Genomic DNA, 20,612 nt, shown 5'->3' on the forward strand with positions numbered 1-20,612 from the left:
TAAAATAAAATACAGTGTATTTTGGATGGTATAAGGATTCCATTTCTAGGAAATTAAATACTAGTTACATCTTACCCAGAACATTTCCTGCAGGTACTTCTTCAAGATCTTCAAGTTCTCTTCCCATAAGCAAGTAGAGATTTTCCAATGTACAGAAAGTCATATGAGGTACTAATGGCAGATCATCTGTGGCAGAAGACTGGGATGACAGCTACACACAGAGTAAAACAACCAGTGTTGGACATTTTATCACTTAATAATGATAAAAAAATTCTTCCTCAAAACCTCTTTGCATTCCAAAGCTAAGAAATACATTCTAAAGCATTTTCATTTCAAAAGTATTAAAAAACAACATATACTGGAAAACATTTTTTCCTCTTTCAAAAAAGAAGTCTTGTGGCAAACAAGCAAATGTTACAAAGAAAATAAGAAGTAATGCTTTCTTTGATAATTTAGGTGTCTACTACTCACTCTTCATTGTCAATCATAAAAAATGTTTTAAAATAAATTCATAAGTAATGAACTTCTATGATCACAATCTCAAAATTTTTAACACCATTTTTTTCAATACTGTTTCACACCCCTTCCTGTTCCTCAAAGTATTGTTTTTTTCCTTCGCAAGTTTTCTTTGAATCAAAGTACACACATACTGGATTTATTGTTAGCTAATACAACACTAAACTATTTTGGAAGTGTTAAGGTTTATAACGGGTTTACAGGCACAATCAGCTACTACCACAATTACTTTGATACTTTTTGGAATTTGTTACCTGATTCTTTTTCTTTTTTTTTTTTTTTGAGCGAGCAACATGTAAAAAGTTAAGTCATCAGTGCTTTAAATAATCCCAAGTTAACAGTTCATTGTCACCTCTTACCTTATGCAAAGACTCAGCAGGATCATATTTTGGTCCTAAAACAAAGATCTTTTGCCCTTTTCTCGCCACACCACTGAACACTCTAGCAAAAGCAATGAAAGACTCCTTGTTGTCTGCTTCCTGTTTCATTGCCTTTGAGGTCACATTCTCTGCTTGACCAGTGAGCTGTTGCTCTTCACCTAATCAAAGTTAGAAAAACATAGGAAGTATAAAAACAGTTTCTGCCTTATCATCTTAAGGAAAAAAAAAAAAATCAATCGGGTATTATCATATCACATCTGGCGACACCTTAAAAGACAGCAAGAAACATAGAATCATAAAATCATTCAGGTTGGGAAAAACAAAACTTAGCCCAACACTGCCAAGTCCACCACTAAACCATGTCCCCAAGTGCCGCATCTTTTCAATACCTCCAAGGATGGTGACCCAACAACTTCCTTGGGCAGCCTGCTCTAATGCTTGACAACCATTTTGGTGAAGAAAGCTTTCCTAATACCTAAGCTAAACCTCCCCTGGTGTAACTGGAGGTCAGTTCCTCTTGTCCTATTGCTTGTTACTTGGGAGAAGAGACCAACCCCCACCACTGTAACTCATAACCCAGTCCTGTTGCTCATACCGTGCTTTTGTACTAATTTGTTATTAGGCTGTTTGGGGTTTGGTTTTTTTTTTTGTTGTTGTTTGTTTGTTTTTAACTAAACAGTTACACTCATAAAAGCTTAGAGGAATTAAAAGTTATACTGGAATAAAGCACTCTAGTAAAAAGTCCATAGGAAGGTTCTAGCAGTAAGCTACACAAACCTGAATCTTCTACCCCATACAAAAGGGCAAAAGTCACTGACCCTTCTACTTAGAGTATCATTTAATATTTCAGCAGAGCATCTCCTTCAAGAGTTATCTATCATCTTCACTGACTCAAAGTATTGAGACCAAGCACATTCTCAGCACCGTTAGAGCATTTATGAACTGCAAGCTTTCTTACAAATCCCTCCTCACTTGTCATTCATTTCCATCTATTAAACTGTTTGGACTCGCATGTGGATACTTCTTTGTAAGGTACTCAGCCCCTTGACAACACCTAGATACTACAATGAAACATTCTCTGAGAAAAAATAGCAGAGCATTACATACCTTTTGTATCACCAGTGTTCCCAGTTACTTCAGATGGATTTTCATTTGGGGGCTTTTCCGACAGCTCCTTTCCTTGATTTGCTGCCAGTTTTTCTGCGTGCCTTCGTTTTGCAAGTTCACGCCGATGAGCTATTTCTTCTTGAGTTAAAGGCCTACATTGTATTTTAGAACATTAGTATTTGGAAATGTAATGTATTTTAAAATAAATTAAATCACAGTAACTAGAATACTATATTTGGCATAAGTAAAAACTCACACAGAATGCCTTTTGCCCCCGTGATACTACGGTATCATATCACAGTATTTTAAGTCAGCTAAAATTAGCAAACTCTTCCTCTGTCATGGTTAGGAAGAGGCCACCATGTTAAACTTCTGTTTCCTTCACTAAAATCAAGTTTCCCCACTGATGTGTGAATTCTCACTTTTTCAGATAAGATCCAAGCCAATTTCCAAAACTTTTTTACACCATGTCCAGTATGTTATCCTGAGTTAGAATGACAGCTAAGACTAAGAATACAGTGTACTAATCTAAGCCTATTTATGCCAAGATAGTTACAAAAAAACACCAGACTTTTCTTCAAAATACACCGGGATAAAATACTGTCATTTTATATTACTTGTATTTTTATTATTTTAAAGTAGTCTTTATGACATATGTTCAAATGCAGGGAAAAGCCTTTGCAAGCTACCTTTCTATAGCTATTAACTTTGTAAAGGACAAAAGATTCAAAATTGAGACAATAACAACAAAAAATAATTTTAATATTTGATGCAATTTCTACCCAAAGTGAGTTACACATATATGAAATGTAAGAGCACTGCCTGAAATCATCTGTTTGATTTTTTAATCTGGCCCTACATAAAAATCTGTGATATGAGACTATCTTCTAAAATCCAAACAAGGAAATTGATTTCACATACTAGTCATCTTCTCTTTCCAATGTCTCCACCATTTCCATTAATTGCCCATATAAAAGAGCTGAATGTGTGTTCCTGCTATAATCATTACAGATACTCTTAAGAATAATCTATTCTGTTTAGTAATTTAATCTGTGCTGTCAGATGCCTATATTAAAAAAAAAATATCTGTGGCTTAAAAGCACGAAAAAATAATTAAGTTATGAATATACAGTTTTTTTCATGAAACTACAACGCTTCCGATTTTTATTTGCTTGTTTGGTGCAGAAGCAATAGAAATATATATTGCTTTCCTGCATTAAAGAAGAATTTCTTTCCAAAATAATAATCCATGTATTTCTTTACATTATATGAATATTCTTAATGGAGTTTTAACTTGAGAGAAGAAACAGAAGAATTCTCTCTATCACAAAACATGCGTTTGTACAACACAACTGGACAAACTAATTACAAAGTCTTAGATCTTGACTTCTACTCAAGAAGATGAACACAATCCTACAGCAAAACCCCATCTACATGATATGTCCTTACTTCGATGAGTTACTTCCTCTCTTTAATTTCCACACTTACAAAAAGAGTTCAGAATTTCCTGAATAATAGTATTAGTAATGAATGATAAGAGGAAGAAAACAGAACAGGCATATAAATAGAATCACATCCCCATATCAACTATTCCATACTCCCCAAAAGGGAAGCAAACATTATTCAAGGGTCAAAGTTTTTATGTGTAGCCAGTAGAGACACTTACTGGACACTTACTCTGCCCTTAACTGGATTAACTGGGGGCTGAAAGCTTAAAAAAGATTATGCAGCTGAGACCAACTCACTGCCCATAAGATATTTTTATATGATAATATGGATACTTTTCCGCATATAACACATTCTGCAAGAGACTTAATTAAAAAAAATGCTTATTGAGACATTTAATTATGTCAAATTTCTTCTTAGAACTTGAGGAAATCATGTTCAACACAGTTATCATGCTTACCTTGAATTCAAATGTTCAACTCAAAAGAGTAAGAAAGCTATACATAAATTAAAAATCTCTAAAAATAAGAGAGGTGCCCAGGATAAAATGTCAGAATTTGAAGCACAGACTCTCAGAGCTCAGAACCTGGGGTAGATACATCACAAATCACAGAAAAGGCAAAAGCAAGACAAAACTGCCACTACAAACTTTTTTTCTTCTTTTTTTCTTTTTCTTTTAAAAAATCATCTCATAAAGAATCTTTGCAACAGAATTACGAATATGTAACTCTGATATTTGGGATAGTGCTGTATTTCTGTTTGGATTGTTTATTTTATGACAGAAGAGAGTGAGGCTTTAACAATATAAAATGCAAAGCAGATGGTGGAGAAGAAAACTTTTTTATGATTTTTTTTTTTTTCTTTCCTGAAGGCAGCTGTTCAAAGCTATTTAAGGGTTTGGAATGTCTGAAAAATTCCCAGAGGAGAAAGATTGATAGAGAAAGTACAGATGAGACAGCCAAGTGTGTCATAAATGCAGTCTATATATGATGGCATAGTATACACGAGGACATATGTATGCATTCCAACACATTTTATTGCCCAAAAATACTTATATGTAAATAATCCTGAGAGTAAAAGAAAAAAGTTTGCTTTTTTCCCCTTTTACAGTATTTTTAAAACTATCAGTATATTTAGGTGTCAGATAGCCCTAATATGTCAAAGGTACCTTAAAATTCTGAATGCAGTGGTATAAATTGCAATACATATAAGCACAGTTAATTATATTCTCAATTTGATAAGAGGCAGCTTGAGTGTCGGTGTGACTTTAGCTAGTAGGTACAACCTAGACTTCCATCCTGGTTTCTGTCAGAATAAATTTCTATAAAATTAGACACTCCTGATAGTATCATTAGAAACTACAAAAAGATAATGTTGTCAAATTCTTATATAGAACTGTAACACACTCAAGCAGAACACAGAACAAGATTAATGCACGTAAGGCACTGAATCTGCAATAAAACCCCCACAGTTTTAAATTACACCCTGATTTATTCAGTTTCTCCTGTTGGCAAAACCAATCAGAAGGGAAATCAATTTTGCACAAATGCCGCCCAAACCAGAAGAAAGAGTCTTTCCTCTTCTTCCCTAACATATTTCTTCCCTCCCCTTTTTTCACTCTGTAAAAAAGGTTCTACTGACTCATAATATTGGAAGAACAAAAATGGGACCACGAAGTCACACAGAAAACAGTAAATGGAAATTCTGGAGCAGAAAGGAAAAGAGAGATTCCCTGCCTTCGGAGAAATGCTACAGCTCCTAGACACCATACATGTGAACCAGGCATAAGCAATAGAGCTGACATAGAGGGATAACCACATTATGACTAACTCATCTTAAGCTCAACCATGTGGTAAACAAATGCTACAGAAATAATAACATGGAAAAGAGTATAATATACATACTATTAGCATGATGATGATTAAATGCATCAGATTTCAGGTAAGTAAGCAAGCTACTGCTGACTACTTTTTCATTCCCACATTCCACAGGATAACTCATTTAGTTCAAACTGAGCTACAACTAAACTTCTTCATGCAATCAACCCTCTGAATACAATAGCTTTTAATTAATAGTTATGTTTATTTTTTTAACCTTTTAATCTTCAGACCATTTTAAAAAGGAAATGCCAGTCAGAACATCAACTCATTTCCAAAAGATTGATACTACCATCAACAAGCGTCTGTGACACATCTCCCATGTTATGAACAATGTTTGTGAAGTGGCCGAGAATACTTTCTCTCCATAGTTTTTACCAGTTTAAATTCCATGAGTTCATGGACATGTGCTTGACTTCATGAAACTAAGGGGGTAATTTCTGTTAACATCTTTAAATCCCAGCAACTTATGGAGAATCCTCTGGATTACTCTTCATGGCTCTGCTCTTCAGTATTAAGTTCTAGTTAAATCATTGGCTGCTGTTCTGCTCACCATCTGGCACTCAGACTTCTGAAAACAGCATCCCTAAGGACAGCTCTCACAAGTGCTGCATGTTTGCTACAAGTCAGCCCAGAGTATGCCCAGTGGTCTTCCGAATCCTGAAGTTCTTTAATTTCTGGATTAAACTGCTCAATATCTATAGAACTATTTCCATCCACAAATTCACGTACACCTACTAAGATTACTTCCTATTTTTTCTACTGAAATTGAAAGCACTAGGCAATTCACAGTACAAATTACCGTGTATACACAAAATGAACAACTGAAAATTATCCAAATCAGAATTTACATAAAATGTCATACAACAATCTTACAGGGCTCCTGCAAAGGGGAATACTCGATAACTGTTTCTTATTATATTATTTAGTGATTACCATTCATTCTGAAATATATAATGAAACTAATATTCAGTTATTCATATGAATAGTCATATGAATGTGTCATACACTGCCTTGAAAACCACTCTTGACTGATACACTGACGTTTGATTTATCTCACATACTAAACGTGCAATAAAGAAAGAAGAAACTTGAAGCAAAACTCTTCCAGAATGTTACAAGCTTTTCTCTCTTAAGCTTACAATTACACGAAGTAAATTATGCCCAGAGATCCAAATTTAATCCATTACTACTACATATTCCACTAACTACACTTCAGAACAAACTATTAATGCGAATAGAAGATGATGGGTTCAGATCACACTGATGTCACGGAAAGTCGTATTGCCTTTAAACATAAAAATTAATTTACTTGCAAGAAAATAGCAACTTCTTATAGATCTTGGAGCTTTATGTATGTTCTCTTCTTTTGATCATAACAATATAATGTCTTTTTAGCTAAAGATTGGGTAGAAATCATAGGATTTACATTTTTTCCAATACAGGTTTTAGGAAACATCAGAAAGGAAATAGATAAAATACACTACTATCTGTTGGTTTACACATGCAAACAAGCTGTGTCACAAAACAAAGAAAGAATTATCATTGAATCATAGAATGGTTTGGGTTGGAAAGGACTGTAAGATCATTTAGTTCCAACCCCCCTGCCACAGGCAGGGACGCATGGTCACACTAGACCATGTCACAATTTCCTGCAGAATTCTATGGGAAAATGCATGTTTCATGGTAAAAAAGTACAAGTTTCAAGTGAAAAAAAAAAAATCCTGATAACAAGCAGACTGAGGAGAAAGAAGTACCTTCCAATTTATCTAGAGGAAAATGGTAAGGTTATTACAGATTTTATATCCCCTAGTGCAGTCATTAAATAATTTTAGAACATCAAGTTATTTGGTCAACAGATTTTTCTTTATTACCACTGAAAAATAGAAATGGAATTTCTCTAGTGTACTCTACTTATTTATATTATTCAGCAGGACTGTAAGAACGATGGACTCGAAGTAACATAAAAAGGTTTGCCTCCTACTGCTGACATTGCATCACATCACTGTGACATTTACACAAAGTTCTACAAAGTTAGTAGAGGATTTCATCGTAACAAATATCTGATATACAATTTAAACTAAAATTACTTGAAAGTAATCATAACAAATTACTATATGTTTCTCTTTCACATGAGGTTAGATAAAGACAGAATTCCGAACTTCAGAAAGAGCAAACTGGAACATTTATACTCTACATAAATGCCAAACTCTACTTTTACTTACATACCTACACTCAACCATTCTGTTTCAGATGGCTGTTCAATGTAAAACACTGGTAGAAAGGAGAGAAAGAAACAGCATATACTGAATGAACACCTAATTCTGCACACAGCAATACTTAATAAATAAGCACAGGCACCATTAAATTACCAAGGCCTCATTACGTAACTCCAAAAGAGGCCAATATGCCCCCATTTCCTTCTAGGTTTGGTTTTAGATATTTTAATATCTGAAGTGAAGGAGATCACACTATACTCTCTTATCAGGGGGCATCGTAGACATTGTAGTAGACATTGTTTGTCTATTCTGCCCAGCCATCAACTTTCAGAAAATCCACACTTTTATTTGATTTTGTTGGAATTGGCAAATTATTTCAGAAGTTCAGACAGAAGAAAGTGGAAAACAAAACGTGTTTGCACAATTCTTATTTCTTTAGAAAACCTGATTAAAACTCCCGGACATAGGGGTACCATATAAAAGTCAAATTTCAAATCTTTCCAAAGAAAGACAAATAGCAGCTGCCAACCTGTTGTAACACGAGCATAAATTATTTTCCCAAGTATTCCACTGTTGTAACAGCTGACAAACTTTGTTTATTTAAAAAGTAAAAGTAAAAACATATCAGGTTTAGTATAGAATCTATTAAGTTTTAAAGTCACCTTCTAGGAGATATTGGTTGCCAACAGCAGTCTCAAAAGAGGTTGTTTTAACTCAAAGTCCAACTTTTGTTATCATTTACTGTACACCCTGGACTTAGAATAGCTTTTTGCTTTTCCCAACCTATGCTTAAGAAGTATTACAAGCAGATGGCAGAAATAAGGCAAACTATAAAAACTGCAAAGTCAATTTGCAGCTTTTAAGTAATGTACTAAAAGGTAACATTACCCAATACTACTTAACAGAAGGAAAAAAGATGACAGAGCATGGATCTACTTTTTTTTTTCCCCCCTCTGCAAGTATAAGTCCTGCCAAAAAATAAAAAAATCTAGAGAAACATCTCAGATTTAACATGCTTAAAAACCCTCCCAAAGGATGCACATAACGCAGCAGATAGGTCCAGCAGTCAAACATCAGAATATACAAGAAAACAGTTATGGCTTCTCAAAAGTAACATGTAAATGGAACATGTAGCGTTTATTAATGTTCTTAAACAGGTAAACATGAAAACCCGTTAATCGACATACTGTATGTATTCTTTGTTCCTCCCTATTTTCAGGCATTCTTATGGAGCATCCTCATGGAATGACGGTTTAAATATCTCTCACACTCCACACAATCATCACTCAATTCTGTTAAGCACAATCGTCACTGTGTAACTGCACATAGTATGCAGTGGCCAATATAACTCAAAACGTGCTCAGGAGCCACATTTACACAATACTGGGTTTTTAAAAGTTACATTTTGTTTTACAGAGACAGCTTTCCTTCCTCTTTAAAACTAACCTCCTTTTCTGATTTAATCAAGAACTGCTTCCTTCTAGAATCTTAATGATTAAAAATATCAAGAAGTACACATTTAGCTATATTACTATTTTTTAAAAAAATAGGGAATCCAACTGTGACTTCAAAACAAAATTGTCACTACTACTTCATCAGCAAAATTACATGGTGCTGGTAATGACTGTTTATCTCAAAGAAAAAGTCATGTGGTTTCATTTTAATAATAGCCAATTAGTAAATTATTTAATAATTTACTATTAAGGCCAGCAAGAAACACTTTACACACAAATTACAGGGCAAGACACTGCAATTCTCAATTTCCTGAATAAACAGAGAGAAAAGACATATTCTCTACAGTCACCACTAATATGCCTCCAAGTCTCCTAGAAAGAATTCCAGGACAGTCTCCTCCTTTCATAGACAGGACTCTCATGCACTATTATCTCAGAAAGCCTAACTCATCTAAATTTTTTGTTTAGATTTTCGGACAGAAATGCAATCATATTTGCATTCTGAACACCAATAAAATTAACAGCAGCACTTTTTTTATCCAAGCTGAAAATACAACCAGTAAGTGACAATGCCTAAGTTCTGTACTGAGGGCATCATTCACCGAAAAAACTCTGAGATGGTCATAAACATATTCTGAACCACGATACATGGCAAGTTTCTTCAAAATATTCTTTTGTCTGTTTGAGGAACTTTTTCTCTCTTTTAAAGGAATAAAAGTTTAACACACGGCATATAACCATACACATAGAACAGTTCCCTTCTTGAAGGGGGATGACTAAGGTGAAAATTAAAAACCCACCAAGAAAAATGTATGATGAGTATCAGAGAAGAAACTGAAGGATAGTTGAGTTTATCCATGCAGCAAAGGGCTTATAAGCAAATGACATAGAATGAATAAAAACAATCAAATCAGGACTTGCAGTAGCTTGTCTTTTTTTTAATTTTGATGAAAATCTTTAAAATATGTCCACGAATTTCTGTGTCTGGTGTACATAAAAGCCACCTTTGCCTCTGTTACATCCCCATCATGTAAAAGAATCTCAAACCTCCCAACTAAAAGAGCAGGTCATTATCAGGAAGTGATGGTCCCAGTGTAGTCTTCGTCTTCTCTTATTTGTAACTAGTGTATATATCCAGGAATCTAGACAAAGCAGGAATGGCACTGCTGTGCTGCACCAGTACCTGAGCAAGAACTTCTGTTTCAGATACATTTAAGGAAGGAACTCAAAGCAAAACCGCACCACCTAGTGTCCGGTCAACCCATAAGTGCAATGCATCTTTTCCCTTAACTTAGGGCAAGAAAGACTTTTGGTGGAAGAGTCGTAGATAAAAATGAAAAAACTGAAAATAAATCTAGGAAGTGTGTGAAGAACCTAAGATAGTAGTAAAGCTTTCAAATATTACTACATCAACAGTCCCATTTTCTGCACATTTTTACTCAGAATCAGTCTAATTTAGTAAAGATTAGTATTTTCAATGTTACTTGACTGAAGAGTGACAGTCCCAGAAAAACATAAAATGGCCAGTTAATACAAAAGTTGACTACTGAAAATGCTCCAGAGACTTAGAGGGATGAAAGGTTAAGATCCAACCCATTCTTATAAACTCGTCAAAAAAGTACATTTCCTCTGTAAAAAAGCAGATGGCTTCAACTGAAAGCAGTGCAGCCAAGGGAAATGAAGTCAAGAAGCATCTATCCCTCAAAGAAAGATGGTCATTAAACAATAAAAAGCTTCAACAAAAAGATTTTTAAAGTGTACTAATACTTTTCAGTTCACTGTAAAAAGTCAAGATTTTGACTACTTTAATTAACCCATTTTATTTTGCACTTGCAATGAACTGGATGATCACTTAGTTATTATGCCAATTGTGATAGGAAGTGTTTCTTGGAGTTGTTATGATTATGCCAACACAATCTTAATGAAAAACTAAAAAAGCATTACAACTCAATCATATTTTCAACCAAACATCCTGAAACAGCATACAATGTATGCATTAGGATGATATATTTGAACAAAAGTACTATTCTCCAACAAATGTGTTGTTTACTCATCAACAAATCTGCTAATTCTTCTAAAACTAGTATGACTAAAAAATCATCTCATTCAGAAAATCTCTACTTGCTGAAAAGATTTTATCTCAAGAATTCATGAATTATTTCCTTGGGTCTAAAACAACCTATCCACACTTGCAACATAACTTTTTTCCTTAAAGTATCTAATGTTGATCATAAAGTTAAATGTTACATTTTCTTACCTTGGTTTATTGTGTGGTAATGCCTTTGCATCAACAGCAAACATTTTGGAAACAAAGACAATAACCGGGGCTGTTCCTTCACTACTGCATTTCATAAAAGCTGAAGAAACATAAAAGGAAGTAATTTGCACAATTTTTTCCCAAAAGTATGGACAAAACTATGGCTTTCCATGAATTTTATAGGAATTACTGTTTATTTCCTATTTCAATGGATAATATGCTGAAGACAAGAGGAAAAGTAGAAAATTACTGTCCACTGTCTACTTAACACTGTCCATATCTTCAAATCTGTTTTTTCAAACTAGCAAAATTGTAGAAATAGAACTCTTGATAACCATCTACATATACTCCAACTAAACATACTGGTTTGATATTTAAAGTTGGGTTCATAGGCTGGTTTAGACTAGAATGAAAAACAGAGAGCAGCTTAGCATGAAGATCAAACTATTTATTCAGTACCTTAAAGTATTCTCTCTGTTTCAAACTAAAGGAGGAAGTCCTGCAAACATTCAGATGCTCACGTCTTCACAAAATCCTAACAACTAACTGCAAGAATGGTTATTCCTCAAAGGATGAAAGAGCTACACAAAACTCATTCAACACTTAGGAAATTCCCATAAGCTATTTTTTTCATCCAACTTGAAACATGTCATCGAATTTAAAACAGACACAATACCATTCAAACCCTCTAACAACATAGAAAATAAAGCGTCTTCTCCTACTTCCTCTCTTCCATCTGTACACGGAATTTATTTTCATTACTGCCTGGCAAAGTATTTTCATTTGCCATAGCAAAGTTAAATCACTGAATGTAGTCTTTCCAGCCCCATTATAATTTTGTAACACAGGACTTGGTCATTATCAAACTTCCTATTGCTTACTTTTGCATATAGACACCCCAAAGTTCAACATAACACTACCTGAATACACTAGTAATCCCTTCTTGAAGAGGAAGTCTAAGTTAAAGCTGGAAACTCTGCCAGAACTGGACATAAAATCATGATCACAAGGAAGTCGATGGTAAAACTTTAACTTCAAAATATCAGGATTTCATATCTTCATTTAACACTCTGAGTAACAAAACATGTTTGTTGCCCTGCAAGTCTTTTAGCTCTTGTTTTTATTTGTTAATCTTTTATCATTCTGGAATATACAAATTAACTAAGAAATCAAGTTATACCTTGAGCTATTGAAAAGTTGAAATTCTTAATGACAATGTTTGTAGTAACAGCTAAGCTACATCTTACTAACTTATTTTCAGTACAAAAACTACTTAGCCATAAATTCAACAAAAAAGGTTTTTTATTTTAAATTACCAAAAGCTGGGTCTAGTTAATTAATATAGCTGTAAAAATTAAATCCAAATTCCAATCCCTCCTAGCTAAAAATTAATGATTTTAATACAGGAGTTGGTAAAATATTTAATTCTCAATCACATAGTAACTTCTACTAGAAGAAGACTAGGTTTAGAACTTGGTTTAGAACTTGGTTTAGAACTAAAACCAAGTATTATCCTCCTATCCTTCAAAAAGCCCAGTTTCAGAGTCTTAGACCTTACATCATGTGCAGCTCAAGTTGTCTAAAAACCATGAATATATGGGACTGAAGAAAAATATATGGCCATAAAAATAAGACATAATACTACCACAGTCCACTGACCAACATCAACAAAGTTATGACAAATAAAATAATTATGAACCTAAGCACAGATTACTACACATCTTATGATCCACAGACAAGCAAAACCACCAAGACAGAAACAACCTCCAAGTTAATGGGAGAACGCCTACTCACCACTTTTCAGTTCCTGAGTTTCTGGTGGCAAAGAATCAAATGTTCTAGCTCCAACACACATCAGCTTTTCCACTCTCTCTGCAGTGATGTCAAGAGGACTGGGAAGTTTATTACACACCATGGCTAAAACACACTGCTAAGGATATACATTTATATATTTATATTTCCTTACTGAATGCTAACGAAAGGAAAACAAATGCTTTAAATTTCTTTAAATCAACCTCATGCAGTAACTGTCAGTAATGACAGACAGCTAAAATCCATCTCTGTCTGTTACAGTGCATGCAGCTCCCTCCCACGTCAACAATTTCTGGCATTTATCTAAGGGCAGAAGGGATAGTTATGTAGGGGTGGCTGCCCCTATGTGCAACTGTGAAACTAAGAATAGCACAATTGGGGCAAGATTTATAGAACTGATTAGGATTTATACATCAATAATTTGTGCATTCCTACTATAATATAGTATGTATTATGATCTAAACAACGAGAAGACTGTCTACACTGCAGACAAACAGCAAAGGCTGATCTTGGATTAAGAACGCACACATCTAAAACATAACACCAGATACTTAAAGAAGCTCATGGGCAGAAGACCTAAGATACTATTATAAAAAGAGATTGGCTTATCCTTCAGCAAAAACATTAAAATTTGTATATAAAACTACATAATGAAAGTGTATTGTTAAACTACCTCCAGTTTCATAACTTACTTTCTTTAAAAAATGATATGTATAAAAGCATGAAGTTGGTAGAAATATAACACTAATTGTAGATATGAAACAAGCAAGAAAATAGGTCCAGCTAGCATAGGCACAGATGTGAAAAAGAAAACAAACTGTACCAATTCACACACTGAAATATGTGAATGCTCTCTTTGAAGTCCGGGAATTACCAATAGCACAAAACCTAGTATTTTTTTTTAAGGATACAGAGGACTGCATCAGATATTGGTAGCCACTGGCTACAAATGGCATTAAGATGAACTTTAGGGTCTGCATGCCGTGACTCCCGTGCACCAATTTTCAGTCCCAAAGAGGTGACTATCTTCTCAATTTTTTCTTTGTCTCTGTAAGGAAAACAATAGATTAAAAAAAAAAACACAAAACAAACACAGTAGCAATACATAACAAGCATCTACAACATGGAAAAAGATCCCATGAAAACTTTATAGATCATCTCACCTTTTCATAACAGCTTCATATAGACTCCATATGTTGTCCAGCACCAACTGCACGAACAAAGGTTTCTTTCCTTTTGACTGGTAGAACATAAACATACAGCTAATTACCAGCAACTCCTCACTTTCACAATAGGCTTAAGACTGCACTTTTAACTGACCATTATCCTAAGGAGCATGTAAAAATCTTTACTCAAAATCAAGGCAATCATCCATTTCTACTTCAACAGCCTGTATTACAAGCACGGTGTAAGGCACAAAATAAACATGAAATTTAAAAGCGAAGGACAAGTGTTTCAACTTCAGAAAAAGAGCCTGACAAATACAGAACATGTCTACCTTGAGCTTGGTTATCACCCTTTTCGTAGCTATTAATCCTCACCCATGAAAAAACGCCACTATGAAAATAGGGAAACTCCCTTCCCTCTTAACTTTTAGTGGTGGAAACGCTTGATGCAAGAGAAAAGTAGTTTTCAGGTTTTGGTATAGCATTCAGTGGGATTTCACTAAGGCCAAAAAGATTTTCTAAATCCTAAATCGTAAGCTAAACATGAATATCCTAAATCCTTTGTTGTTGGAGGACTGTTGAAGGACTGTTGAAGGACTCTTCTAATAAGACAGAGACCCACACACTACTCTTGTTCCTGCACTGTTAGTCTTCCATTCATCTTGCGTGTTTCATGCTATGCTGAATCCTTGAAGCTGGAATGTCGGTTATTTTGTGAAGACAGACAGTTAAGAGCGCCTTCCAATGAGGTTTCCTCCACCTAGCTTTTCAGTGGTCAATTTTGGAATGTTCTCTTCTCCAAGGGCTGATGGGAGGCTATCATAGGGACTTTATACCTCCATTTATGTCGAGTGAAAAGGTACTGAGGTCAATTTTCAGAATAGACGATGAGGAATATAATAATAATAATAATAATAAAAATAAAAATAAAAATAGAAACCAGGTAATATTTCTGACAACCTCCCTACCTGATCACCTTTCATTATCTTCTTTGCTTTTGTATTTAGATAATAATCTCCCCATAAAGTCTTCAGAAGTACTGCAGGCTTGATTCCAATCTTTTGGCTATACAGTTTGGCAAAATGCTCAATGCTGAAAGGAAACAAAATGCATCTTGATAAAAGTGTAATGCTGTTTACACATGCTTATCAGCCTAAGCAACAGACAGCTTACGCAAAAATCACACAGAAATCTCAAATCCTTGGTTTATACCTATTTTTCCAACTATATTCACTTTAGCTCACATTGTTTAACATTTACACCTGCAAAAACATTTAGTCATAACAGCTCAAAAATGTCTGCAGCATTTGTATGTTTTTGTTTTGTTTCAAGTCAGCTTCAAGGCTGAACTTGTTTATTTGAAATAAATATTTGTGTCCTACCCTCCTCCCCAGTAAAAAACTCAAAAGCATAACACAAAAGTTCTAAATATTTATGTGATTAATTCAAATTCATTCTATGAAAAACATCCCACAATACATTTAACTATGGTCTGTGACCAGAATGGTACAAGTTAAACACCGAGTATTCCTCTGAGCCACACCCAAGTCATCAGATGGTGGTAATTATTTTTCCAATTAACCACTTAGGGCACAAAGTGTTGTTTGAACTGTTGTTTGAATCATTGCTTTAATAATGAGCAAAATCCAGAAAATAATATAAAAACTGCAATGCCATAACTGTGTTAAAAAGCCAATTCTCTGGTTCGGTGGCCCCCAAGAGTTACTAAGAGCAGGCCGCTTTCTACCTAAAGAAGTATTTCTGAACATTCTATGGTTTCCTTGCTGAAAATGTTCAGTGAGCAGTAATAGAAAAAACCAAACAACTAAATCCACATATTTGCTCCATGTGCACAGAGAAACAAAAATATACATTTACAATCAGAACAACCCTATTTACAGAACAGTGATATTTGATAATCTTGTCTTTGAAATCCAGAATTCTTAAATTCCTACACACCTAAAAAAAGACCTGTCCATGTCAGCAAGACATAAGCTATGAGTGCTTGAACCAAAACCAAAAATGAGATTTTTTTTTTTTTCCAGAAACTAATCCAAATTCTGAACAGGTGGAGAACCTGTGCCAGCTGCTCCTGCATATGTATTTATGGCATTTTTCAACACCTGAGGATTATGAGAAAAGCATACATACTAATTGCACTGGATGAGGCTGGCACTGCCTAATGGCTTAATTTTTTTCCGCCCTGACAAGTAATAATATCTTTAGGAAAAGAACTCAGAACCACCTAACAGCAAAGGCTTGCCCTGATTAAGAAAATGCTCAACTGATGTGTATTTCACCACAGGGTACTGCTGGCAATCCAGAAGTACCTCTTGAAACTAATTAAGGAAAATGTTCCTTTTCCCTCTCATTATATAATTTATCAGAACCAGGGCCCGCCAGTTCATAATAAGAGGCAAAGTAGTATCAGAAAGCCAACAATCTTCATCCAAGCTTCAACAAACCCATTAAAACATTTTCAGGATGTGAGGGAAAATGGAGAATTAGGACAGGTACAAATAAGGAAACTAGCAGATAGGAGTCCTGTGATTTGTCCAAGCCTTAGGCACACTTTGTGCAGGATAGAGAACAGATTAACACAAATTAGTCAATTGTGTAATGTATGAACAGCCTGACCCAGCAGCAGAATACTAACATCCCTTATGCCTAAGTTAGATGCATAAAGGCTTTTGGCCGAGATACAATCTTGTACTTGGATAGTTCAATTAATATAATTTTTAAAAAGCTTGAATATATAAAGTAAAAGAGGATTAAAATTTGGGGAATCTTAGCAAACATGGTCTTTAAGCTCACATTCAATATAAACTTCATAAGTTTTTTAAGTGCATCTTATATCAGTATAGTATTGGCAAAGAATAAACAGAAAGCCTGTCAATCCTCTCCAGTATAGCAATATTCCAATTACAAAACTAAAGACAGGTCATATCTGGCCCATTTCTTCCCCGCATCTGAAGCTAAATTACAACCAATATTTAGATTTCAGCCTTATAGAAACGCTGCAAGTAAGGTTCAAGATACCTGACAAACATTTCAGGTGGCAGAGACATAGCAAATACAAAGAATCAACTAAAGCTTGAATAGTTATCATTCCACGTCCAATCATTTATCACACATTTTAGTCTCAGAAAGAATAGTTACCAACATATACCAAATGCTAAAAGCTTTGGTGAAAAAATAATAAAACCCAGAAAACTAACACAAGGTTTATCTCTGAAACCCACAAATTACAGACTCTCAAGCCCTCAGCACCGTTTTAGAGAAATCTTCTTCTCTACCTCTATGTTAATGTTATCACAAATGAGATGCATAACCTGCAAGTACACCACACAGTAAACCCCTGTGTCTGGCAGTTCAAATTGAAGTATTTTTCTGCTAAACTTGTGGCAGAAAATTGGTTTGTTTCTCCAGCTCACATTTGTATGAAATCTAATTCTATCTGCAGAGAAATTATCAGAAGTCACGAAAGGAAGACAACTACCTGAAGTCTCACTTCTACAGAAATAACCATTATATTCACCTACCATTTAAGAACATGCTTGCTTTCGCATTACAAAGGTGATCACAGGGTGTTTATGACCACGTTTATATCAGAATGTAGTTCTGTAACCTATAAAATCTTAATAGTTGATCATTTACTTGCAAATATCAAGTAGCTTGATCTAAAGAAATAGCTTCTTAATTGCTTTTGAGCTTATAACTCTACTTATTGTAACAAAGAACTCCACTGCATCATTTTTTTAAGAAACATTTTTCTTAATGTTTAGCATTCCCTGGCAGCATACTTAGAATACTAATACTAAACCTCAGCCACCTCTGAACTTCCCAAAACAAAAACTTAGCTATTTGTTTTCATTTATTCCCTTCCACAGGCTCTGCCAGTATCCAAAACAAAAGTAAACTGGAAATTGCCCAATCTTTATCTACACAGGATGAAAAAAAGCAGAGAGCTCTAAATCATTTCAACATCTGCTAAAGAAAATGTTCATATTCTGACTCCAAACTTGAGTAAGTTTGTAACAGTTACATCCCAAACATACTGTGTAACAGTTTAACACCGTAACTAATTTTTTCCATGGAATTTCAACACAAGTCAGGAAAGCTAAAGCTTACAGATATCAAAATACTGTTTCCCTGCACATCATAAAACAGAATAGTGACTGTGGGCACCATATGGAAATGGAGGACTTCAGGCAAGACGTGTGTTAATGTGTAGATCACCAAAGGTATCAGAAAACCCAGTCTTGCCTTCAAAACGTCTCCCCTCAAACACATACTCATGAAAAGACCTCTTTCAGACTAAAGAACATGTCAGAATTTGAAGATTTGTTTTCCATTTCCTTACACACTTACACTCTGACTTTTCATTTTATAAATTATTATTATTCATGACAGATACTGAAACTAAAATAGCACATTTTATTTCCCCTCTCCTCTGCAGTGATAAGAAATGTTTGTGTTAGACTACAAGCTACACATGGAACCTTATTTAAGAACCTGGCTTTGACTTAGAAATCCTGGAGTTGATTTTTTTCTAAAGGCTTTGCAATATTAAAGACATGCACTGTATTACTGAGTACATCTTTTTAATTATATTTTCATGATGAAGACAACGACTCCACCTTGTGGCTGGCAATCAGAACACGTATAATCTCTACACTACTGACCTTTGAAACTAACTACTAAAAACAGGACTGAAAAACGGAACTGATCACAAATTCAAATACAGTATTCCAGAAAACTTTCTGAAATTGTTCTATCCCCAAATTCTTATGTCCACATAAACATCTCTGCAATGTTCTTTAACAACGGCTGAAACAGAAATATAAAGATACTAGGTAAAGAGAAATGTACCTGAATGAATGAAGAACAGAAAAAAGGTAGATTAAGAGTGATAAGCGTAAAGATTTGAGGACAAATGTGTCATTTCAAGGACAAGTCAAAGTCTGGTACAGAAAAAACAGATCACAGTAATGCTGTGACCTAGAGTTGTACTGGACCAAACTGGACAGCTGAAACTGCCCCCCCGATGCCACTTGCCTGCCTTATGCTTGCTATGACTGTCACTGTCCCTGTGTCTGGAAGTCCAATCTACAAGTGAAACAGCTCCTTTACTGCCACAGTTTTTGGCCTAGTCTATTACAGCCTATCAAACATCAGCAATTAATAAAACACAAGTTTACCAGGCTAGGCTGGTCACTATATGGGCTCAGCAGCTGCTGTGTAAGTGAAACAAGGGTCCCTATCACATAGATGACAAAGCCGACAGTATTTTCAGCTGTACAGTGTTAATAATACATTAGAACTGATTACATACAGTTGCATATTACAAAAGAATAGAAGAAAACATCTTCAGAATTATGAAACAACTGAAAATACTTCAAGATTAACTGCAGTAATTATTAAAAAGAAGTCGTCATTAACTAAATCCCAGGCTTACCCAAAACCCCAGCCATCAACTGCACTGGCAAACACCACATTTCCATGGTCTGGTGAAAAATAAAGATGTGAATCATCCGTATCTTCCAATCCAGCACTCCAGTCATAAATTTGATCTCCTGGTGCAGTGTCTGAAACATTTTCACTTTCTGTTTCTTTCTCAGCTCTTTCTTCTAAGACTTTAGAGGTAAAGAGTGCTCCAGTGACTGCATTGATCTACAGAAGGATATGTAAAAACACCCTAAGAGTCAATCATTCTTTCACAACCTTTGCAATTAAAATACAATTCCCTCTCCCCACCAAAATATAAAGAGAAATTTGGGGTTTTTTTAACAAGACAGCATGCCTGTGATTCATTTTGCAATTTAAACCACAGACCTTGAGTATCTAATCCTGCCTATTTGAGCACAACGGGAGTTTGATGAGACTAAAATTTTGACTTAAACACCATGTACATTCCAACTCAAAGTCAGCCACATCAGGACTGAATCAGATATAGAGTATCATGTGTAATACACTTTGTCTCTCCCAACAAGGAATGGTGAAACAGAAACTTGTTACTGCCAACTAACAAACAACAAAGGAGGGCAAAGGGAAAGCAGGTAGGTAAGTTCTTAAAAATAAGTTTGAGGGGATGGAGGGGAACCAAAACACAAAGTTTGAAGGCAACTTAACTTAAAACTTAAAAGATGATTTAACTTCATGCCTGCATAAATCCATTAATATCAGGAGCAGTCTAAAGATATTATTTGTCTACCTCCGAAGAAGTTGAGTCAATTTAACAGGAAGAACAAAACATTCAGCGTATTATTTCTGAAAATGAAGACTCTCCCTGCTGACCTCTCAAGAGGCATTTAAAACTCTCCTCTACCACGGGCATTCTGAATGAAACTCAAACCCAACTAGAAATAAATGTATCTC

The 20,612-nt window shown here is 34.9% G+C and overlaps 1 protein-coding gene across 2 annotated transcripts in view; it reads right to left on the reverse strand.

The window, feature by feature from the left end:
- EFL1 (elongation factor like GTPase 1) overlaps nucleotides 1-20,612 on the reverse strand; it is an 80,653-nt gene that overhangs the window by 55,926 nt on the left and 4,115 nt on the right. For both annotated transcript variants that reach the window (XM_030498309.2, XM_030498310.1), the window contains 9 exons: nucleotides 19,693-19,907; nucleotides 15,203-15,326; nucleotides 14,232-14,308; nucleotides 13,980-14,116; nucleotides 13,051-13,173; nucleotides 11,257-11,356; nucleotides 2,004-2,155; nucleotides 876-1,054; nucleotides 76-211 (listed from right to left, as the gene is read on the reverse strand). In XM_030498309.2, the coding sequence (XP_030354169.1) occupies nucleotides 76-211; nucleotides 876-1,054; nucleotides 2,004-2,155; nucleotides 11,257-11,356; nucleotides 13,051-13,173; nucleotides 13,980-14,116; nucleotides 14,232-14,308; nucleotides 15,203-15,326; nucleotides 19,693-19,907 (1,243 nt within the window). The remainder of the gene's footprint in view (nucleotides 1-75; nucleotides 212-875; nucleotides 1,055-2,003; nucleotides 2,156-11,256; nucleotides 11,357-13,050; nucleotides 13,174-13,979; nucleotides 14,117-14,231; nucleotides 14,309-15,202; nucleotides 15,327-19,692; nucleotides 19,908-20,612) is intronic.

Source organism: Strigops habroptila, chromosome 9, assembly GCF_004027225.2.
Source record: "Strigops habroptila isolate Jane chromosome 9, bStrHab1.2.pri, whole genome shotgun sequence".
Lineage (NCBI taxonomy): Eukaryota > Metazoa > Chordata > Aves > Psittaciformes > Psittacidae > Strigops > Strigops habroptila.